General features: G+C 48.4%; 2 protein-coding genes across 4 annotated transcripts in view; both read left to right on the top strand.

Moving 5' to 3' along the window:
• Window positions 1–3,821, top strand: part of LOC110283807 — a 28,311-nt gene extending 24,490 nt beyond the window's left edge. Inside the window, exons 1-2 of one of the 3 annotated variants that reach the window (XM_021149319.1) lie at window positions 1,851–2,035; window positions 2,666–3,183. In XM_021149319.1, the coding sequence (XP_021004978.1) occupies window positions 2,021–2,035; window positions 2,666–2,998 (348 nt within the window). In that variant the 5' untranslated portion in view covers window positions 1,851–2,020 and the 3' untranslated portion in view covers window positions 2,999–3,183. Of the gene's footprint in view, window positions 1–1,850; window positions 2,036–2,665 lie in introns of those variants that run through there. The other 2 variants (XM_021149318.2, XM_021149320.1) reach the window with 2 other exon arrangements.
• Window positions 3,822–16,196: 12,375 nt separating this feature from the next.
• Guca1a (guanylate cyclase activator 1A) lies at window positions 16,197–23,150 on the top strand. Its single transcript, XM_021149926.1, has 4 exons — window positions 16,197–16,584; window positions 21,604–21,753; window positions 22,508–22,601; window positions 22,889–23,150. Exons 1-4 carry the CDS (start codon window positions 16,384–16,386, stop codon window positions 23,050–23,052), a joined length of 609 nt encoding a protein of 202 aa, XP_021005585.1. The 5' UTR covers window positions 16,197–16,383; the 3' UTR covers window positions 23,053–23,150.
• The last annotated feature ends 959 nt before the right edge of the window (window positions 23,151–24,109 follow it).

Raw genomic sequence — 24,109 nt, 5'->3', positions numbered from 1 at the left:
ACCCCAGCGCATGTGCAGATGGTTTGTTTATTACTTAGAACACAGGTGTCAGTGCCATCTTATAATGGCGAATGTGAGGACGGCTCCTTACAGTTGTTGAATAATTATCTTTATTATGTGTAGTGTGTGTGTGTGTGTGTGTACATGTGCATGCAGGTGTCTATGGAAGCCAGAAGAGGGCATCATCATTGAATCCTCTGGAGCTGGAGTTACAGATGGTTGTGAGCTGCTGGGAACTGACCGCTAGGTCCTGCAAGAGCAACAATGCTCTCAACCACCGCACCATCCTTCCAGGTCCAGTTTGCAACTCTCTAAAGTTGTGTGTACCTATTTTAGTCCGTCCCAGCAAAGAATACCATCTTGGAAATGTGAAGGGCTCTGAGTCTGGGTGTTCACCACACAACAAGAGAGTCAAGTCATAAGACAAGGTGTTGAGGGAAGGAAGGTGATTTTATTCAAGTAGCTGGCTCCAGAAGAAGATAAACTCCTGTCCAAGTTTCATCTTGCTGGGAGACTGGTTTGGGGAATGGTTTATGGGATGGAGAATATCGTAGTGCAGTGAGGGATGCCTGGGTGCCTTCTCATGGCAGGCTGGCCAGTACTCAGCCACAGTCACACACAGAGATGCTTTTCAGTTCTGCCAATATTAAGAACAAAGGTTATTTCCTCAAGTACTTTTTGCCTCCGATTCCTTTGCCCACATGCAGATTGGCTGGAGGGGGGCATTTACCCAGAAGGTCCTCTGTCTGGCCAAACTCAAGAACGTGAAAGAAAATATCTTTCCTCTGATGTCTATGGAAGACAATGCTAAGTGATGTGATGGGGGTCCGCCAAAGATCCAGACTGGTGCTCAGCTTTGGGGGTGGCAACAGAGCACGATAGGGTGGGGCCCATAACAGGCTTGGAACAGCAATTCCTGGAGAGGAAGGCTGCCTACCTGGGGAGGGTAGGAAGACTTTCAAAACTGAGGATCGGGGGGTCTCATGCTGTCACTTGTTGCCGGAGAAAATAGTTTGTAGATCAAATGCCAAGGCTTGATTTGACTTGAGCCCCAGCTTTTGTAGGAGGGCTCAACCCTCCCTAACCCCATCATCTTTGGGGCTTCTCTTTAGAGCTCCGAGGCTGGGGAGAAAGAGAGAGAAAATGGTTGGTAGTCAAAGCCGTGGAGACAGAATCCAAAGTTCCTAATCCACACTTTGGCAGTCCTGGTCCTTCAGTTGTATTATCATGACTCTGAAAGTCCTTGAGAAAGAAGGAACTTGAGAGCTAGGGACAAGAGGATCAAGAATCCCAGGCTGGTGAGATGGCTCAGTGGGTAAGAGCACTGACTGCTCTTCCGAAGGACCTGAGTTCAAATCCCAGCAACCTCATGGTGTCTCACAACCATCTTTAATGGGATCCAATGCCCTCTTCTGGAGTGTCTGAAGACAGCTACAGTGTATTTACATATAATAAATAAATCTTAAAAAAATATTTAAGAATCCCAGGCCATCCTTGGGCTACCCTATTGACCTTGAGGGCCACATGAGAAATCCTCTCAAAGCAAAACCCATAAAGAAACACATAAAAAGAAACGGACGGACGCCTCATCTTTGGGAGATGGCATGGTGTTTTGAGGAACATGGTGGCCCTGTCACAGGTTATTCAAGAAATGGGTTAGCAGAGGGTAAATTGATGTCAGGACAGTGCGAATGACATGCTAGTAGGGGGACTTCTAGCAGTGGGGGGCCCTGTCAGCCAAGAGCAGAGGTTAAGGGGAGGTGGGCATGGGCAGGGCACAGCTGTAACAATGGAGGATTCTAAAACAGAACACACCAGCGGCTTGGAAGGTGGGGTGCCCTCTACAAGAATCAGCTGAGGTGAACCTATATTTCCCGAGCACTCTCTAAATGCTTTAGTTTGGAGCAAAGAAACAGGATTTGGGGGGCTTCTATGTCACAAGTAAGGGGCCTTCCTAAAGACAGTAAGCAAGAGAGCTCATTTTCGACCTGCACTGATTGGAATCTCAAATGATTTGGAGATGGCCAAAATAAAGGTGAGAGGGGCTGGAAACAAAAGCAGGCAGGTATAGACCAAAGCGGCCGAACACAGTGTGGGTTGAGGGATGGCAGGTGGGTGCTATATTAAACATCTTGCATCTTAGGCCAGATGCTTTGGGATCCCCCCCCAAGTACTAGACGCAAAAGATGGATTGTGTTGTTATTAATAACCAAAAGTAAACTTTGGAGCGAATGGAAAAGGCAGGAGCTGGAAGGGAGAGTGACTCCAAAGGTCACTGGGGTGGCTCTCTAGGAGAAAGAGGATGAAGGCATGATCATGTCAGGAGTTGGGGAGCACTCCAGAGGCCATGGGGAGGAGTGATGATTGGCTGAAGGAGGAGGGAGAGGAAAGAAAGAACAGCATTGACGTCAACATCCAGGTTCTCAGCTTTCGGAGCTGGCAGGTGCTGCTGAGAATTAGGCAGAAGTCCTCAGGAGCAGCGACTAAGGGGAGGGGCTTGCAGGCTGTCTCCTATTCTGGAGGCTCTGGCATCTTGGCCAGCTGAGCTGGGGACCCCGCATCGTGCCCCATTCTCCTTCCTGCCCTGGCTGTAGCAATTGCAACATCACAGTCTGGTGCCCCGGCATTCATCCCTGCCAACTTTTTCCTTCCTTTCTCTTCCTAGGATTCACAGAAATCCTTAATCCCCAGCCATGGGCAAAAGATGACATCAGGCACAAAGGCGAAGGTGCCGCTGACGGCCTTGTCCCAGAAATGGAAACGGGACCGAGAGCAGACTCTGGAGGCAGCTTATGTACCAGTGGTGGTGGATCCTCGGGGGCAGAACCCAGACACTAGCATCAGGTTCAGTTTCTACAACTCACAGTATTCCAATTCTCTAAATCCCTTCTACACCCTGCAGAAGCCCACCTGTGGCTACCTGTACCAAAGAGAAACCGACCACACCCGAAAACGCTTTGATGTTCCTCCAGCAAACCTGATCTTGTGGCGCACCTAGGTCTGCGGCATCTGGAAGTCCCCGTCCTGCACCTTCATCCTATAGTCCTGGGTCCCAGAGGGAAAAATCATTCCTGCCTGGAGAAGCAGTGTATACCTGGGCTAGCCAGGTATGCCGTGACAGCTGAGGGAGGCCTCTTCTCAATAGCAATAAACTATGCCCTTTTCTTTCCCGGCACCTAAATGGATAGGGTTGCCACCTGGTGAGTTTATTCAGAAGGGCCTGGAGAATTGAAAGGGTTTTCTCTTAGTCCCTGCTTCTCCCAGGGCCAACTGTCAGTCAGTGCTGACTTCAGAATTCCCATGGGGCCACACTTCACAAATGCTCCTCAAAGCTAAAAAACGCTGCCTGTGTGTGGATCCTGCTCTCTCGTGAGGTCGTTACCTCAGACTGTAATAACCGTGGGGGCGTGGAGACATGCAGGAAATGAGCACGTTTCTAGTAACTGCTTCTGTAAAAACGGCTGTTTGTTTTGTTTTGACAGGGTTTCACACAGTCCATCCTGGTCTCAAATTTGTTATGTAGCTGAGAGCGACTTGGAACTTTTGACCCTCCTGTCTTACCTGTCAAGGACCACAGTAGACCACACTCCTGGTCTACTGAGGGGTCGTGCATGCTAGACAAGCCTGCTACGAATTAAGCTATGTTCCTAATTGTTTCTGGCTTTTTTGTTGTTGTGGGTTTTGGGGGTGGGGATAGATAGAGTCTCTCTGTGTAGCCCTGGCTGTCCTGGAACTCACTATGTAGGCGACTCTGGCCTCAAACTCAGAGAGCTGCTGGCCTCTGCTTCCTGAGTGCTGAGATTAAAGGTGTGCACCACCAAGACAGGCTTATTATTTATGCCTTATTTATTTATTTATTTATTTATACACTGTAGCTATCTTCAGACACACCAGAAGAGATCACCAGATCCCATTACAGATGGTTGTGAGCCACCATGTGGGTCCTGGGAATTGAACTCGGGACCTTTGAACGAGCAGTCACTGCTCTTCGCCTCTGGCCCATCTCTCAATCCCCAGATCTATCTTCTGTTGTTTGTATTGCTTGTTCCACAAGCTTTGTGAGTTTCTGACTTTTTGAGACAAGAGTTTTGCTGTGTAGAGCAGGCTGGCCTTAACCTCACTATGTAGTTTAAGGTTGACCTTGAACTCACAACCTTTGTGACTCTGTCCAAGGTGCTGGGATTACGGAAAAGCACTACCATGCGGAGCTTTTGCTGGGGTGGAAACCCTCATTCCTATTCTCTCATATAGTCCAGAATGGCTGATTAGACTTGCAAGTCTTAGGGGGTTTTTTGTTTTGTTTTTTTGTTTGTTTTTCGTGACAGGGTTTCTCTATGTAGCCCTGGCTGTCCTGGACTACTTTGTAGACCAGGCCGGCCTCGACTTCAGAAATCTGCCTGCCTCTGCCTCCCAAGTGCTGGGATTAAAGACGTGCGCCACCACTGCCTGGCTGTTTTAGTTTTTTTTTAAAGCAGGGTTTCTCTATGTAACCCCAACTGCCCTGGAACTCTCTTTAGACCAAGCTGGCCACGAACTCAGAGATCTGCCTGTCTCTGTCTCCTGAGTACTGGGATTAAAGGAGTGTGCCACTGCCACCTGGCTAAGACTTGCAAGTTTTAAGGGCTCTGTGGTCATGGAAGAGGTGGGTGATGACAGAGACCATTAGGTTTGTAGCAGTGGCCTGAGAGGTGTCCATACTGGCCGTCCACAGCTAACTGGGTTGTTTTCTTACCAATTCTGTGATTTCAGCGACTATGGAATCAGCCGTCATGAGATCACTTATGCCACGGAATGACAAGCTCCTATATGTGGGTTCTCATGCAACAAGCCGGCCATGCTTGTCAGCAGCGCACCGGGGTGCATTGGGGCTGCTCTCCTTTGTGACAGTCACGATTCTGCCCTGAATTCCAGCAGCCACCGTTGGATGGAACATAGCTGCACACAGGAGTCGAGGATGGTGTAGGGAGAGATAGGACATTCTCTGAAAAGATCGTTAGGGAGAGAAGAAAGAAAGGACCCCAGAGAGGGGCTGTTCTAACCCGTGCTGCCAACTGCTTGCGATGGGCACTCCTTCAGCCTGCCAACCCTGGCTGAAACCAAGCCACCTGCAGCCCTTCTGCCTACCAGTCAGGGTTCAAGGAACCAGTGTGGGAAGGAGTGGGGTGGCCATTTACCACGGCTCATTCTATCAATTTGTCCATTGTACCCCACTTTTACAGGGTCCTCCCATCCTCTGTGCCAACCCCCTACCCCTAACCCCCAGACTGGGGTCTCTCTGTCAGTCCAGCAGCATAACTTTCAACCAGGTCACAGGGGACAGAGGCTAGGATGCCTATTCGCTAGCTGTACAGAGGGTATCTGGTGCTGCACACCTTTAATCCCAGCACTCAGGAGGCAGAGGCAAGGCAGGTCAATATGAGTTCTAGGGCAGCCTGGTCTATATATCAAGTTCCAGGTTGACCAGGGCTACACAGCAAGACCCTGTTTCACACACACGCAGAAACCCCCAAACACACATGCATGCGCGCGCGCGCACACACACACACACACATATGCACCCCCACCCCATTTGTGCAGCTCATTTCCTTTTGCATGAGCTTTTGACCAATCCTATTTTATGACCCCCACATCTTACATCTCAGCCCTGGCTCCAGGCGTTCTGGTACGCTCCCTTTTTGAGACCCAAGCCTCTGTGGCTAGGTTAGATCTGTGTTTGTACCCTTCTTCCCTTCCTTGAGAACACGGAGGTTTCAATGTTCTCCACTCTAATAAATCACCATCCTTGCCAGCTCCCTTCTCCAACCTGACCTTTTGAGGCAGGGGTTTTTATCTTGTAGCCCAGGCTAGCCTGGATCTTGCTGTGGCCCCGGACGGGACTGGAACTTGCCATCTTCCTACCTCAGCCTCTCCCGAGTTCTGGGATTACAGGCATACACCACTGTGTACATCTTGTCTGTCGTCTGCCTCAATCTCTTGGGACTTGTACTTAATAATCATTTATTGCCATTTTGATGGAGTTTGGAGAAGCATCACAGATGAGTGCTGTGTTCAGGCTGTGTATAATAAGGGGTCTTAATCCTTTATTCAATAAATTAATCTTACTACAACAGTGAGAACTGGGTCTTCCTTTGAGAGACAGAGAAACCGCCAGAATCATCTGTGCCTTTCCAGACCATTCGATCCATACTGAGGGTGCAGGGTTGGATTCTCAGCAGGACTTTAACTCTATAAACCAGAGCCTCTGCGCCCCCTAGAGTTTCACCTCAGAAGTACAACCTCCAGCGCGCCCGCTTTTTAAGAATCAGCCCTGTGCTCTGACCAGGATGGAGTGGAGTGGAGTGTCTTAATCCCAGCATTAACAGTTTGCTCAGGATTCTGTTATGTATTTAGGGGTCAGAGTGAGCTCATTGTACCCCAACTTCTGCCACCCCTCTCCTTTCCCACCCGTGCTTCTTGGTCCATTTTATTCGGCTATAAAACTATCCACAGCAACATGACGCTCGCCTATCCTCGCCATGCCTTTCTGGGATTACGCACGCACCTCCGACTTCCCTGTTTTTATCCTCGTGCATGCTTATCGAGAGCTTGCCTAGTTTCAATTCCCAGTTAAACAAATCAAGATGTTACTCTCAAAAAATATTATTCAAGGGGGCTTGGACAAATGGCTCAGTGGTTGAGAGCCCTGACTGCTTTTCCAGAGGACCCCAATTGGTTCCCAGTACCCTAAACTAGAACAATGTATAACTTCAGTTCTGGAGAATCCCACGCCCCCTTCTGGTCTCTATGGGAACAGCACACACAGTGCACAGACATGCACGCAGGCTGTCTTATAAGGACAGCCTTATAAGGACATAACTCTTATAAGGACAACACTTAATTGGGGCTGGCTTACAGGTTTAGAGGTTCAGTCCAGTATCATCAAGACGGAAACATGGCAGCCTCAATAGCAGCACAAGCAGGAATGGTCCAGGAGGAGCTGAGAGTTCTACATCTTCATCTCAAGGCTGCTAGTGGAAGACTGGCTTCCAGAAAGCCCACAGTGACACACCCACTCCAATAGGCCACACCTACTCCAACAGGGCCGAACCCTCTAATAGTGTCATTCCCTGGGCCAAGCATATATAAACCATTACATCCCACTCCCTGGCCCCCATCAGCTTGTTCAAACACATGAGTCTATGTGGGGCCATATCTACCCATAGCATAATAAAAAATTACATTTAGTCCAACTTCCAAAGTTCCCATAGTTTATAGCAGCACCAACAATGTTAAAAGTCCAAAATTCAAAGTCTCTTCTGAGATCCATTCAATCTCTTAACTGTAATCCCTGAATCAAGACAGGAAACCCTGGGCAAACTCCAAACTCTGCATCTCCATGTCTGATATCAAAGAAGTTTTTAGATCTCCAACTGCTTTCTCATCTTTGTTGACTGCAACAAACTTCTTTTCCTGGTTTGCTGGTTCCACTCCCTGTTAGCAGCTTTCCTTAGCAGATAGCCCACGGCTCTGGCATGTCGAACATCTTTGGGGCCTCCAAGGCAACTTCAACATTCCAGCTTCTTGTTCCAGTGTCTGGGATCCACACATGATCTTCTGGGCTCCTTCTAAAGGACTGGTGTCACTTTTCCAGCTCTGCCCTCTGTAGCTCTCTAAGCTCAGGTTAATCCACTCTATTGTTGCTGCTGTTCTTGGTGATCATCTCATGGTACTGGCATCTCCAATGAGATGATGCTGGGGTCTTCTGCTGCAATTAGACTTCGCGAATAGCCTCTCATGGTGCCAAGCCTTAACTTTTTTTTGCATGAACCCCTCAGTCCAGGGCCATCAATTGCAACTGAGGCTGTACCTTCACCAATGGCTTTCCAAGGTATCTCACAGTGCCAGGCCTCGGCTGCTCTTCAAGACCCCTTCATTGCCTTCAAAACCAGTACCACCTGGGTGACTTTTACACATTACCAAGTCCAGCTGCAGCACAAGGTACAACCTTGACTATCTCTGGAACATAGCTTCTTTGTGCTTTCAGAAAACATTCCCCTGCATAAATTGTCTAGTAGTCCCTTTTGGTTTTGACTCTAAAGCCAGAGCCACATGGCTGAAGTTGCTGAGGTTTGCTGCTTGCTGGGTCTGAAACTTTCCCCCCTGCTTTATTCTATTACCAACTTTCTGTTTTCCAACTCCCTCACTACCTAAGATTTGCTGTCCTAGGACTGGCTATGTAGATTGACCTTGAACTCAGAGATCTGCATGGCTGTTTCCTGTAATGCTGGGATTAGAGGCATGTACCACCATGCCTGGATTTAAGCTTTTCTTCACCTAGAACCTGCTTTGTCCCAGGCTGGCCTTGAACTCAGAGATCTGTTTGGCTTGTCTTCTAGGATGAAAGGTGTGTACCACTATGCCTGGATCTAAATTTAGCTGGGTAGGATCTTGCCCCCAAACCCCTTAATCTGTTATTTCTAGAACAGAGGATTCAGTTCCATTTCCCTTCCTGATGCCCCTTTAATACTGGAACCATATATTTTATATTTTTCATTTCTAAGCTTGCTATGCTTATTCAAAACGCTCTACATGAGACTTAACCAGAGAACAAAGTCTCTGCTGGGCTTTTTTGAGACTTCCTTTGTCAATGCAATTAATACAAATCTCGTTACCTTAGACTCAGGTAGACTCTTAGACAAGGGCAAAAATCAGTCACATTGTTCATCAAATTACCGTAAAAATAGTCTCTAGGCTACATATTGAAATTATTCTGCACTGAAACCTCTTGGGCCAGGTCTGCACAGTTCAAATCACTCCCAGCAACAAAGTCTTCCATATTCCTACTAGGATGACCCATTAAGCCCCATTTAGAGCATTCCACTGCTTTCCAAATCCAAATTTCCAAAATCTACATTCTTCTAAACAAAAGCATGGTCAGGCCTATCACAGCAATGCCCTGCTCCTGGTACCAACTTCTGTCTTAGGGTTTTACTGCTGTAAACAGACACCATGACCGTGGCAACTCTTATAAAGGACAACATTTAATTGCCTTACAGTTCAGAGGTTCAGTCCAGTATCATCAAAGTGGGAGTGTGGCAGCATCCAGGCAGGAATGGTGCAGGAGGAGCTGAGAGTTCTACATCTTCATCTGAAGGCAGCTAGTGGAAGACTGACTTCCAGAAAGCTAGGACAAAGCCCACGCCCACAGTGACACACCTACTCCAATAGGCCACACTTACTCTAATACGGCAATACCTTCTAATAGTGTCATTCCCTGGGCAGAGCATATACAAACCATCACACAGGCAAAACATCCATACACATTAAAAAAAAATCACAGAGGAACATTGAGAGGACTGAGAACAGACACATGGATACAGTTGTAGGTGATATCCCAGTGAGCAGCAGCAGAAGGACACACCTTACCTGCTGAGGGAGGGGGTGGGGATGGAAAAGTGTTGCCATGGGAACTCAAGAACTGGGACTGAACCCAGGAGAGTCCATTTCTCCATCATGTGACCCAGCAGCAGCAAGGTGTGAAGGCAGTGGTACCCAGTCCATCTCTCCTGCCTCTTCCTTCTCATCTAGAGCATCTCAGTGGACAAGCCAGCTCTGGGTCAGAGGAGAGCCAGTCTTTGGGGATGAGTGTCTGCTTGGATGTGGTGAAGGGGAAGGACCAGCACATAGTAACAACACAGACTACGAAGCAGTGGGTGTAGAAGGGTACAGAGAGGAATTGAGGATATCTACCTTCTGGAAGCTTCTATTTTCCTAAGGGTAGCCTGGCCACACAACTATTTTCAGTTCTAGAAGGAATAGAGTGTTGTGTCTCTGTGATTGTCCAATGGCAAATGTCACCACAGATTCTGCAGTACCCCTGGTGATATCTACCTTCCAATCTCTTGTCTGTGTACAGCCCTTTCCCCAGAGGTGCTGGTGAAGCCTATAACCTGATTCCATAGAATCCATAGAATGTGGCAGAGGTGATGGTCTGTCGCTGTCTTGAGAGGCTAGTTTGTATAAGACTCCAGTTAGCCCATTGAAGGAGACTCTCCTTACTGCCTGGATGGAATAAGAGGTATGCTATGCTCTGGGATAGGAGCTGTGGGCAGATTATAGAAAACACACCACACACATACCACATACACATCACACATACACTACACACATACCATACACATACCACACACACCACATACATACCACACCACACACACAAAATATATACATACACTACACCACACCACACCACACATACACACACCACATACACACACACCATACACACACACCACATACACACCATATACACCACACACACACCACACATATACACACCACACACACACCACATACACACCATATACACCACACACACACCACACATATACACACCACACACACACCACATACACACACACACCACATACACACACATTACACACACACACTACACACACATACCACACATATACACACCACACACACACCACACACACACCACACATACACACACCATACACTACACAGACACCCCCATACACACACATACTACACACACACACCACACATATATGCACACACACCATACATACTACATACACAGCACACACACACATACACACACCACAGACACACACACACACACACACCACACTACACACATACCACATACACACCACACACATTCATGCACACACACCACACATACTACATACACAGCACACACACACACACACACACACACACACACACACACACACACACAGGACCTGTGACTGTCCTCGACAATTTCCAGTACGGAGCAAAAGGAGCTAGAGCACCAGTCAGTCACACAGCAACAAGGGAGGGAATTCTGTCCCCGGCTCTAAAGGGCTGGAACATCCAGATGGAAGGAAGCACAGCCCATGGGACTCCCGACAGCAGCATGTGAGACCCTGGGCACAGAAACCATGGGCTGGTGAGCACTTGCAGGTTTAAGCTGCTGCACGGTGGTGACTGACCCTGCAGTGTGGAGCTCTAATGGTGATGATCGATCCTGCAGTGTGGAGCTCTAACAGTGGTGACTGATCCTGCGGTGTGGTGCTCTAACAGTGGTGATTGATCCTGTACTGTGGAGCTCTAACAGTGGTGATCGATCCTGCAGTGTGGAGCTCTAGCGGTGGTGACTGACCCTGCAGTGTGGAGCTCTAATAGTGGTGACTGATCCTGCAGTGTGGAGCTCTAGCGGTGGTGACTGACCCTGCAGTGTGGAGCTCTAATAGTGGTGACTGATCTTGCAGTGTGGCGCTCTAACGGTGGTGACTGACCCTGCAGTGTGGAGCTCCCAGGTACAACAGAGCCAGCAGTGTTGAGAGCAAGATGTGTCGCGCTGAGATTTGGGGGCAACCCCTCTACTGTGGAACACAGCCAAAGCAGGGGACCCTCTCCTTTGTGTACCTTAAAGCAGATGTAAAACAGACCTGATTGGTTTCTTCTCCAAAAGGTAACTGTCCTTGGGGTTATGTGAACAACACCTATTCCTTATGAATTACTATGGTTTGATTTATTTATTTACATAGTTTTATTACAGTTTTTATTTGGGTGTGTGCCACCGGTAAACAAACAATGGCTGAGGTACAGCTGGTCTTCACATCATTACGCCTGTCACATATTCTTTCATATGCCAGGAACAGGAGCAAGGCCAGGCCATTGAACCTCAACCCCCATCCTGGTGACTCTCTTCTTCCAGCAAGGCTCAGCTTCCTCAAGGACCCACAACCTTTCCAAAGAGCGTCACCATCTGGGGACACATGAGCCTTCAGGGTCTATTTCACATGCTAACCATCACAGCAATGCAGCATGCAGGACGGTTGGAGATGCTTCTTCAGCAGCCGGTGTAGCTCCTCCTGGGGTAGAGAAGCTTCCAGATCAAGCCCAGCGTGGCTTCTGCATGGCCTATGATCAAAGCACATGTCTTCGGCAGTAGGGATCTGCCATCTCATTCTGGGGATGGAGCCTATGCCACAGCAGCCTTTATGGTGTGTAGGCTCCCAGAGACTCTTCGAAAACCATTAGGAAGGTAGCCAACCCATGGGGCTGGAATTTCCAACCAACAACCTTATGGCTCCTGGGTGGTGACATTTTTAACCCCAAGCTGAGTGCCATTGTTCCAAGTCTTAATTGTTGGTGCCACAGATGCTGTTACACATTTTTAAGAAGCAGAAGGGTTTGCCATTTGTAGTGGCTATTCCTGCTTGTCAACTTGACTATATCTGGAATGAACTACATTCCAGAATTGGAAGGCTCACCAGCGACCTTAATCTGGAGGCTAGGAGATAGAAGTTTCTGACCTGGATCTTGGAATGGAGATCTTGAGGCAGAGTGGCTATGAATTCCAGAAGATTAAGACAGGGAGATCTCTGAATTAAAGGTCATCTGGGATTAAAGGTGTGGTGGCACACACCTTTAATCTGGGCTATACCTTCTGCTGGGGATCATATAAGGACATTGGAAGAAGGGAGTGTCTCTCTCTCTCACTCTTTTGTCTGCTTGCTGTGTGGGACTGAGCAACTGATGGATCCTTGGACTTCCATTTATAGCTACTACTGACCATTGTTGGGAGTTGGACTGCAGACTGTAAGTCAACTATAAACTCCTTTACTATAGAGAGACTATTCATAAGTTCTGTGACTCTAGAGAACCCTGACTAATACAGAAGTTGGTACCAGGAGTGGGGTATTGCTGTGATAGGCCTGACCATGCTTTTATTTGAAAGAATGTGGATGTTGGGACTTTGGATTTGGAAAGCAGTGGAATGCTTTAAATGGGGCTTAATAGATCATCCTAGTAGGAATATGGAAGACTTTGTTGCTGGGAGTGATTTGAACTGTGTTGACCTGGCCCAAGAGATTTCAAAGGACAATAATTTCAGAATGTGGCATAAAGACTGTTTTGTGGTATTTTGGTGAAGAATGTGGCTACTTTTTGCCTTTGTCTGAAAAGTCTGCCTGAGGCTAAGGTGAAGAGACTCAGATTAATTGCATTGACAAAGGAAGTTTCAAAAAAGCCCAGCAGAGACTGTGTTCTCTGGTTAAGTCTTATGAAGAGAAGCTTGAACAAGCATAGCAAGCTTAGAAAGGAAAATTATAATATATATGGTTTGAGTATTGAAGGGAGCCAGGCGTGGTGGCACATGCCTTTAATCCCAGCATTTGGGAGGCAGAGGCAGGCAAATTTCTGAGTTCGAGGCCAGCCTGACCTACAGAGTGAGTTCCAGGACAGCCAGGATTACACAGAGAAACCCTGTCTAAAAGAAAAAAAAAAAAAAAAAAAAAAAAGTATTAAAGGGTACCAGGAAGCAAACTCCTACTCCTGTGTTCTAGGAGATAACAGATTAAGGGAGGGAACCTTGGGGCAAGATCCTACCCAGCTAAATTTAGATCCAGGCATGGTGATACACACCTTTAATCTCAGGAGATAGGCATGCTGATCTCTGTGATCAAGATCATTCTACAGAGCAAGATCCAGGACAGCCAATCTTCGGTAGTGAAGGAGTTGGAGAACAGAAAGCTGGTGATAATGTAATAGAACAAGGGGGCCATGTTCAGTTCCTGCAAGCAGCAGAACTCTGCAATTTCAGTCATGTGGCTCTGGCTTTAGAGTGAATAATAGAAGGGACTACTTGGACAATCGATGCTGGTTAGCTGGAGCTAAGAAATTAGCGGTGATTAAGAAGAGACCAGCGTCACTGAGGTGAAATCTTCTGGGAAGTGTTTTCTGTGAGCACATAGAAGCTGTGTTCCAGAGACAGCCAAGGTTGTACCTCCTGCTGGAACTGTACTTGGTAATGGGAAAGAGTCACCCAGGTGGTACTGGTTTTGAAGGCATGAAGGGGTCATGAAGAGCAGCTGAGGCTTAGCACTGCGAGAGGCCGTGGAAGGCCATTGGTGAAGGTGCAGTCTCATTTGAAGTTGATGGCCCAGGACTGAAGGGGTCATGCAAAGGATTTGAGGCTTGGCACCATGAAGAGAGCCTATGAGAGGCTATTGGTGAAGCCTAGTTGGAGTGGAACACCCCAGTGTATTGGAGATGTCAGTACCATGGGATGATCACCAAGAACAGCAGCCATAGTGGAGTGGATCAACCTGAACTTAGAGTGCTACAGAGGGCAGAGCTGGAGAAGTGATGCCAGCCCTTAGGAGGAGCCCAAAGGATCAAGTGGAATCCCAGACACTGAAACAAGAAGCTGTAACATTGAAATTGCCTTGGAGACTAGAAGATGTTAAAGATGTCAGAGCCATGGGCTATCTGCTGAGAAAAGCTGCTAACAGGGAGTGGAACCAGCCCAGGAGAAAGCAGTTTGTTGCGGTCAACAAAGATGAAAAAGGAGTGGAGATCTGAAGACCACTTTGACATCAGCCATGGAGATGCACAGTTTGGAGTTTGCCCAGCTGGTTTCCTGTCTTTTTTTGGGAGTTACAGTTAAGTGATTGAATGAATCTCAGAAAAGACCTTGAACTTTGGACTTTTAACATTGTTGGGACTGCTATAGACTATGAGGACTTTGAAAATTGGACTAAATGCATTGTGCATTATGTTATATTTAAGTATGCCCCCCCCCCATAGACTCATGTGTTTGAACAAGTCTATGGGGGCCAGGGAGTGGAATGTCATTTGGAGGTGTGGCCTTGTTGGAATAGGTGTGACCTGGTTGGAGTAGGTGTGTCACTGTGGGTGTGGGCTTAAGACCCGCACCCTAGGTGCCTGGAAGTCAGCCTTCCACTAGCAGTCTTTGGATGAAGTCATAGAACTCTCAGCTCTGCCTGAGCCATGCCTGCCTGGATGCTGCCATGTTCCTGCCTTGATGATAATGTACTGAACCTCTGAACCTGTAAGCCAACCCCAATTAAATGTTGGTTTTTTGCAGGGCGAGGTGGCTCACGCCTTTAATCCCAGCACTTGGGAGGCAGAGGCAGGCAAATTTCTGAGTTCAAGGCCAGCCTGGTCTACAGAGTGAGTTCCAAGACAGCCAGGGTGATACAGAGAAACCCTGTCTCGAAAAACCAAAACCAAACAAACAAAAAAAAGGTCGTTGTTTTTTTTTTTTTTTTTTTTTTTTTATAAGACTTGCCTTGGTCATGATGTCTGTTCACAGCAGTAAAACCCTAACTGTGATAGTATGTATATCCTTGGATCAGGGAGTGGCACCATCTGGAGGTGTGGCCTTGTTGGAATAGGTGTGACCTGGTTGGAGTAGGTGTGTCACTGTGGGTGTGGGCATAAGTTCCTCACCCTATTTGCCTGGAAGTCAGTCTTCCACTAGCAGCCTTTGGATGAAGACGTAGAACTCTCAGCCCTGCCTGCCTGGATACTGCCATGCTCCCACCTTGATGATAATGGACTAAACCTCTGAACGTGTAAGCCAGCCCCAATTAAATGTTGTTTTTTATAAGACTTGCCTTGGTCATGGTGTCTGTTCACAGCAGTAAAACCCTAACTAAGACACTAAGACGCCATTATAAACTCTTTTCAGAGAGCGGGCAGGGTCTGCCCTGCTGTCTCATCTGTGACAGAAAAGTGCTGAGTGGGTTTAGGACTCAGCAGCTACAGGAGCATGGGGGATAGGTGGGCAGCTTTGTCACTGAAAACCCTACCATTGGGTGATGGCTCGCACAAAAGCTTCATCCTTCAAGCTCCCTGAGTAACTATGAAGTGGGCTCAACGGTCTCCTCTCCTTCAGCCATTGCTTGCTACGTAGGTAACCACTGGAGAGGTCTCGGGAATCTTGCTTCATGGACATTTCATGATCCTCTTACTGTCTCTCCAGGAGGGAACGCATCAATCCAGGAGAAATAGAATATACTGTTGGGGTTCCTTCTGGCTCCAGGGAACGTGTCTTGGAAGCCCCTAAACTCTGAGCCCGCAAAGCAGCTCTCATGTGATTGAATCCCTCAGGGGTGTCCAAGGATAATGTACACCTGGCCAGCTGCACACAAGATGCCCATTCAAGGGCGCAGCCTCAGTCTGTGAAAGAAATCCGATCTATGTAGCACATTATGTCAGGTCCATGACTGAAGGCGAGAAGCAGAGCATTGTGGGTTCAGTATATGCAAAGGGCACAAAGGTCATGGGATCAGAGCAGCCGCTGGCCGGCCACCTTCCAGATCCTGTTAAGAAGGGATTAGCAGACTGCAAACTGGGCAAGAAAAATCCTCTCATCTTTTAATACCGGCCCTCCGGCATCTCTAGTTTGGGTGTGAGTTACGGCTGGCTCATCTCCCTTTTTAGTCCGACTCACAGGGCTGTCTTTACTTAGGCTGGTGAGAGGGGAGGTCTCGAAGCCAAGCCACCCTTGTGCAGGGGACATTAGAAAATAAGATCTACCTGTCTGTCTAGGGCATCCGTCTCTCGTAAGCCTGAACCATGGGCAACGTCATGGAGGGCAAGTCGGTGGAAGAGCTGAGCAGCACCGAGTGCCATCAGTGGTATAAGAAATTCATGACTGAGTGCCCATCTGGCCAGCTCACCCTCTACGAATTCCGCCAGTTCTTTGGTCTCAAGAACCTGAGCCCCTCAGCCAGCCAATATGTGGAACAGATGTTCGAGACCTTTGACTTCAACAAGGTGGGCAGAGGATGGGACGGATGGGAAGGTCGTGATTCTTGGGGGATACCTCGAGAAGCCAGAGTAGCCTAGGGGTGGGCAGAGGGAACAAGAGGAAAGAAGTGTCTGCCCCAAAAGTTACTTCTGGTTCCCATTGTTTTAGGGCTGGTTCTTTTTGTGGAGCCAAGGCTGGTTTTCAACCTGTGGTGATCCCCCTGCCTCAGGTTCCTAGTTAATGGGAATACAAGCCCGGTTTTAAAACGCCTGAGCTGGTTGGTTTTTCCAGTGTTCATTTGGAAGGTGGGCTTTGAGATTTGATTCCATAGCTGCTCATTCAGCATCTCAGCTTTAGGCCCTGGGGGTTTCAGCAAACTAAGACCCACTTCACAGGGGAAAACCAGAGGTCATAGGCTGAATACGAGGTGTTCCCTGTCCACCTGTTATGCCACTCAGCAGCCTCCAAGACAGGCATGAATGCTTCCAAGATGGCCGATGAACACCCCAAGGTGTTGGTGCTGGGTGGGTGGGATGCTTGTGCAAAAACTCCTAGATTTTCCTTGGATGTGAGGGATGGAGTTAGAGGGAAAAGGGGAGGGAGGGAGGGAGAGAGAGAGAGAGAGAGAGAGAGAGAGAGAGAGAGAGAGATTTATTGGAGCTCAATAAATAAATAAAGTCGCCATTTATCTAGAACAGTCAGGTATAAAGATGGTGGAATCCAAAGCCACACACCTGCTTGTGCTTTGTCTGCTGATTCTCATGTCTGCTGATTCTCAGCTGGGCTGGCCCCTCACTGGGACATGGTTTCTATCAGTGATATAGGGCCGGCCATGTGGCCATTGTGGCAGGGTCAGCCCTCCCCTCAAGAACACCGCTGTGGTCAGTGTTTCTAGGGAACACCAAGATCCCTGTGTGGTTATTTAAAACTCACTAATACATGAGTTAAGAGGCCAAATCGGATTACGGGAGCTAAAGGACCAGCCCAAGGGCAGTGTCCCCGCTCCAAGTGCTCTTCTGAAGGAGAGGGCCAGAGAGGCCGGGATAGGGTGATAAGGTGAAGGAGAAATGAGGGTGGACACCCCGAAGTGCTCCGGGGAAGCAGTGGTCCTCCTGCAGTACTTGGGGGAAGCAGTGGTCCTCCCCACCAGGTTAGCAGGGATCCCAGCACCTACCCACAACACACTGGAATGTCTTATCTCCTCCTGTTAAGGGAAGCCCTTGGGGTCAAGACAAGTCTGTGGGAAGATTCCTTCAAGTCAGCCACCATGCAACTCCTCTACCATTACATAACCCTTGTCACTTGGGTGCCATCTCTTCAGTTTCTGTCACAAGTATTATCTGGAATTCAATTGTAGCCCTGGCTGTCCTGGAACTCACTGTGTAGACCAGACTGGCCTGGAACTCAGAGATCTGCCTGCCTCTGCCTCCCAAGTGTTGGGATTAAAGGCCTGTGCGATAATGCCCAGCACAAGTTTTCTTTTCATTTTGGTTTTTCAAGAGAGGATGTCTCTCTTTCTGTGTAACCCTGGCCATCCTGGAACTCACTTTGTAGACCAGTCTAGCCTCAAACTTGGAGATCCTCCTGTCTCTGACTCCCAAGTGCTGGGATTGAAGGCATGTGTCCCCACCATCTGGCTCATTTCCATTTTTTAAATTTTATTTTTGGGATGGAGAGTCGGCTCAGCGGTAAAGAGCCCTTGTAGAGGTCTTGGGCTCCATTCCCAGCATCTTTATGATGGCAAACAACCTCCCACTCCCCTTTGGGCAGTGAAAGCATGTGGTACACAGATATGCACACAGGCAAACATATATAAAATTAAATTATTTTTATAATTTATTAATTCATATTTTAAATTTAAACATTCATTCATTTAATTTCTTTCTTTCCGATGCCAGGTATTAAATAACCATAACCTCTGGTAGGACTCCCCATGCTGGGATGTGAGCTTTGTGGGGGACAAAGTCTTGTCTTGCTTATTTTTGTGGCTCCAGCTCCTAGGACAGTACCTGGAACATAGTAGATGCTTCATAGGTATTATATGAATAAGTGAATATAGGAAAAACCCTGAGCTTTATGGATAATATGAATTTTATAATATACATTAATTATGCAATTATTATAACGAAGAGTGTAGCCATGCATGGTAGCGCATCCTTGTCATGTCAGTACTTAGGTGGCTGGGGCAGGGGGATCACCACAGATTTAAGGTCAACCTGGGCTGTATAATGAGACTCTGTCAATACACACACACACACACACACACACACACACACACACACACACACAGAGCTGTGTGCTTACTGATGGGAATCCATTTCACATCTCACTTCTTTACATTGTGAGATTTGTGTTATCTATGGTCTGACACTATATAACCCAGTCCAACTTGAAAACCAGAATAATCCCCTTGTATCAGACTCAAGAGTTCTTGGGATTTCAAGTGTGTATACCCTGTCCAAGCTACAATCTTGAAAGTTCATATTGTCCTTCAAGTCTCAGCCAAGAAAATGGGAGGGGGGTGTTGGAGAGCCCAGCGACTTGTCCGAGGTTGGGTCTTTTCCAAGCGGGGACTTTGGTCTTTTGACTTTTCCACTATTTCTTCATAGTCATTAAGAAATTACAACAGTGATATAACTCCTCATTTTAAAAGTGGTCAGCAATACAAGAAGAGTGAAAGTCAAGGACCAAGGCAGATCTCATTACAGATGGTTGTGAGCCACTATATGGTTGCTGGGATTTGAACTCAGGATCTTCAGAAGAGCAGTCAGTGCTCTTACCCACTGAGCCATCTCTCCAGCCCAAATGCTTAGCTTTCTGACGTGCTGGGATAGGCAGGAGCAGAGAGGTGGGGGCCTGAGGGTCATCCTGCAAACAGGTCTTGTGTTTCTCAAGCTGTCGATGTAGCTGAGTGGCTTGCTGGATGTATTTGGGACCCTAGCGTTCAGCTCCCAGGATTGCAGCAATTCTGTGCTACCTATGAAGGTTGCACGCTCCTCCGTGTGAACCCCCTTCAAGACTCAGTGGAGATGTCCCCTTCTCTTGAAGGGCCATTTGAACTTCTGTCCTGCCCTAGCGGAGTTAGATGATTCTATAATGTCCCAGTATTGGATGCATTGCGATGGCACAGTTGTCTCCTGCCACCCCCAGCCCCATAGTGACTGTGTGCTGGTCCTGATGAGGTTGCGCAGTGGTCGAGTGCTTGCTGCTTCTCCAGAGGACTTGAGTTTGGCTCCATCACCCACGTCAGGCTGCTCACAACCATCTATAACCGTCTCCTGGGGAGGCGACTTTCTCTTCTGGCCTCTAATAGCATGCACACATATATGACACATATTTACACAGACATATACACATAAGCAAATAATTTTTTTAAAGGTCATGATTTTATTGTTTGCCTGATGTCACACGACCAGGCTGACTTATGACTCATCATGTGCTCCATCCTGAACAGGATTAGAAGTATGTTAAAACAAAGCATGAAACAGTAGATACCACTTCCCATTTCCTCCCGTCTCTAGCCAACGTTTCCACACAGAATTAGCAAGAATGTTTGAGTGGAGAAATGACCTTGGATGGGCGGTAACTCATGAAAAAAACCAAATAGTTTTCAAATGTCACTGTTTCAGTTGGGAATCTAATAAATGTGTCCAACCTCATTATGATGAGTCACTGGGACTGAGGAGCTCTTGTTTCTGAGATCGTCTCTGGCCTTCAGAAAGATGTTTGCAGCAAGAAGAGTTATGTGGCCAACTAAGAGCACCATGGCATATTGTATGACTGACATGTGGCTTTGGAGGGTATCACAGCCATCCAGTTCATTTTTTTAAAAATATTTTTATTAGTATTTTCCTCATTTACATTTCCAATGCTATCCCAAAAGTCCCCCATACCCCCCCCCCGCAAATAATTTTTTAAAAGAAAGTAACAGAACTGCGCACAGCGGGGCACACCTTTGATCCTAGCACTTGGGAGGCAGAAACAGGTGAAGTTCTGAGTTTTGAGGTCAGTCTGGTCCACAATGCTAGTTCCAGGGCAGCCGGGGCTGTACAGAGAAACCCTGTCTCAAAATAAAACCAAACCCAAGCCGGGAGGTGGTGGCACACACCTTTAATCCCAGCATTTGGGAAGCAGAGGCAGGAGGATTTCTGAGTTCGAGGCCAGCCTGGTCTACAAAGTGAGTTCTAGGACAGCCAGGGCTACACAGAGAAACCCTGGTGGGGGGAGGGGGCTGGGGGGAACCAAACCCCCAAAACCAAGCAAGCAAACAAACAAATCAAACAGCAGGTAACGGGATTCACTGCCTTACTGCGCTCTGCCTGTGCTGGGTGTTTAAACTACACGGACTCGGTTCACCAAAAGCAATTCTGATAGCCGGCACCTCTGCCATTTTCAGATGAGGTGGTCGAGTATTGTAGAACGGACATGCTAAGTCCTGTGTCCCATATCCTAGAACTCAGGAGGATCGAGGAGGCAGGATTCAAACCCGCTCCTCCAACACTGCGTTTCTGTCAGGACAGGGCGACTGTCCCGCTGAGTTCTCACAGTCTTTCTCGGCAGGCACACAATAGAGCTTAGTGGAGCTTGAAGCCAAGAGGAAAGAGCCTTTATATGGGTCTCTTGCCCCTACCTGCCAGGCCAGCACTGCAAGAACTCTCTGGAGTCAAGCCTCCAGCCCTGGCTTGCTTTCTTCCTTTTTTCCACCTGCTCAAGCTATGGGAACCATCCCTGTTCCAGAAAGGGACGCAGTGGGGCAGTGGGGGTGGTTCTAACAGACTTGATTGGCAGCTTTGAGGAGGATGAGAGGCGGGCACTGTTGAAGTGTCCAGAAAGACAGATATTCGTGCTACAAGGGGGCTGAGCACCGCAGAGCAGACTGGCTTCTGCTCCCTTCTGCTTTTGGCTTCAGTAGTGAGGGGTGTGGAGAATTGAACAGAGGCCTTGGGGGCGGGGTTCTGGCTGAAGCGGGCGGGGCTCTGAGTGGGGTGGGCGGAGCCCTGGTGAGCTTACCCCGCCTTGCCCCTCGCCCCTCGCCCCTCGCCTAGGATGGCTACATTGACTTCATGGAGTACGTGGCAGCCCTCAGCCTGGTCCTCAAGGGCAAAGTGGAACAAAAGTTGCGCTGGTATTTCAAGCTCTACGACGTCGACGGCAACGGGTGCATAGACAGGGACGAGCTGCTCACCATCATCCGGGTAACTCCAGGTGCAGAGGGCTGGGCCAGCGGTGCGTGGGGGGTGGCCAAGAGTGAGTGCCCAGGCTGACAGTCCCAGGATAGAAATTGCAGCCCCAGAATAGGGATGGGATTTGGGACGGAGGGATGGCAGCTCTAACTCATTAACTGCATGGTCTGGGCTGTGTCACTATTCCTTGGAACTCAGTTTCTTCATTGAGTACTAAGCTCCGTTTTGTGTGTGTGTGTGTGTGTGTGTGTGTGTGTGTGTGTGTGTGTGTGTGTGTGTGTGTGTGTGTAGCAAGGGGGCATGCACATGTGTGAGGCCATGAGAGCACATCAAGCATCAGGGACAGGACTACGCCTTGCTTTTTACCTGCATAGCAAGCACCTGTACCACTATATCCTCAGCATCTGTTTTTTGAGATGGTGGCTCACTATACAGACCAGGCAGGCCTGGAATTCACAGAAAACTGGCTGTCTATGCCTCTGCCTCCCAGAGGGCAGGGATTAAAGGCATGAGCTACCACGACACGCCTTCCTCGCCTTTTTTTTTTTTTTTTTCCCTTCGATTTTAACTTAGGCTAGCTCACAACTCCTTGGCCCATCCTGACTACTGATCTCGAGTTTGAGGCAATCCTACCTCGGTGTCCTAAGTACCTGAGGCCCTAACCTTGATTTCCATTCTGAACCGTTCTGGGGTTCTGACAAGCTCGCTCTGCTCCACTCCCACCACTGGGAAGGGTCTCCTCACTTCTGCCTGTTTGTGTTCCCAGGCCATCCGAACCATTAATCCCTGGAGCGACTCATCCATGAGTGCCGAGGAATTCACAGATACCGTGTTTGCCAAGATCGACATCAACGGGGATGGTGAGGGGGCCGAGGAGGGGCTCTCCAGGGGAGGGGTCAGCAGAGATAGCAGTCACTCCTGGAGAGGGGCAAGAGAGGAGGAGGACACAGGGCCTTCTGCCGGTCGCCTCTTCTACCCACCTCTGCTCTGGATGCAGACCTGGATTTGGGGGATCCCTGCACCAGACTTTGGGTTCTGAATCCTTTACCACTGCCCCGGCGCTGGCTCTGTCCCTGCCTTTTGCATCCAGCTCTGAGCCCTGGACTCCTGAGACCTCATGCCGCGAATCTCTTTCTCTCCATCCCAGGGGAACTGTCCCTGGAGGAGTTCATGGAAGGTGTGCAGAAGGACCAGATGCTCCTGGACACGCTGACCCGAAGCCTGGACTTGACCGGCATCGTGCGCAGACTCCAGAACGGCGAACACGAGGAGGCAGGCGCTGGCGACCTGGCAGCGGAGGCTGCGGGTTGAGCCTCACCCTGTGGCTTCTGCCTACTGAGGGCTGGCCCCGTGCGGTGCCTGGTGTGGTGTTCTGTTCTTGTCTTGACATTACATAGAACCTCCTGAACTCAAGAGTCTCAGCTTTTTTCTTTGGGTGCCTAGTTCTGGGTAGAGGGGCAGTATCAGGAGTTGAGAGCCCAGGACGGAAAGATGGTCCCTAGTCCTCTAGGGAACTCGAAGGATGATGGTGCTTCCTGCCAGTCCTTCTCTGGCCCCTCCCATCTTCTTGCCCAGCTCCCTGCTCTACTTCCCCAGGCCATGACCTTGCGGATGTGGAAGCTCTGCCTCTGATAGAACCTGGCATCTGCTGCCACAGCCTCGGGCAGTCACACTCTGTCTTGACCCTGGAGTGAAGAGCCAACATTCACTGTGTTAGATGAGGCATCTTCCAGTCTGCCCCATGTACCTCCATGATTTGGGGAACACATCGTTTTCCTGCCTGGGATATACTCATATTTTACACGGACCATTCTCATCTAAGCTAGATCTTTTTCTTTTTAAAAAATTTATTTTTTTTAATGTATATGAGTACACTGTAGCTGTACAGATGGTTGTGAGCCATCATGTGGTTGTTAGGAATTGAATTTTTAGGACCTCTGCTTGCTCTAGTCAACCCCACTGGTTCTGATCAACTCTGCTCACTCAGGCCCAAAGATTTATTTATTTATTTATTTATTTATTTATTTATTTATTTATTTATTGGTTTTGGTTTTTCAAGACAGGGTTTCTCTGTGTAGCCCTGGCTGTCCTGAAACTCACTCTGTAGACCAGGCTGGCCTCGAACTCAGAAATCCGCCTACCTCTGCCTCCCAAGTGCTGGGATTAAAGGCATGCGCCACCACTGCCCAGCCAGATTTATTTATTATTATACATAAGTACACTGTAGCTGTCTTCAGACAGAAGAGGGTGTCAGATCTCATTACAGATGGTTGTGAGCCACCATGTGGTTGCTGGGATTTGAACTCAGAACCTTCGGAAGAGCAGTCAGTGCTCTTACCCGCTGAGCCATCCCGTCATCCTGCCATCT

This window comes from Mus caroli, chromosome 17 (assembly GCF_900094665.2).
Source record: "Mus caroli chromosome 17, CAROLI_EIJ_v1.1, whole genome shotgun sequence".
Taxonomy (NCBI): Eukaryota; Metazoa; Chordata; class Mammalia; order Rodentia; family Muridae; genus Mus; species Mus caroli.
Note: the sequence above shows the minus strand (reverse complement) of the source record. Positions and strands in the feature narration are given on the sequence as shown.

What these genes read in the sequence shown, in the direction of transcription:
- Guca1a (XM_021149926.1), top strand. Translation starts at nt 16,384, where the DNA reads ATGGGCAACGTCATGGAGGGCAAGTCGGTGGAAGAGCTGAGCAGCACC. An exon ending in AGACCTTTGACTTCAACAAG is followed by an intron (nt 16,585 to 21,603) that starts GTGGGCAGAGGA and finishes CCCCTCGCCTAG; the next exon opens with GATGGCTACATTGACTTCAT. An exon ending in AGCTGCTCACCATCATCCGG is followed by an intron (nt 21,754 to 22,507) that starts GTAACTCCAGGT and finishes TTGTGTTCCCAG; the next exon opens with GCCATCCGAACCATTAATCC.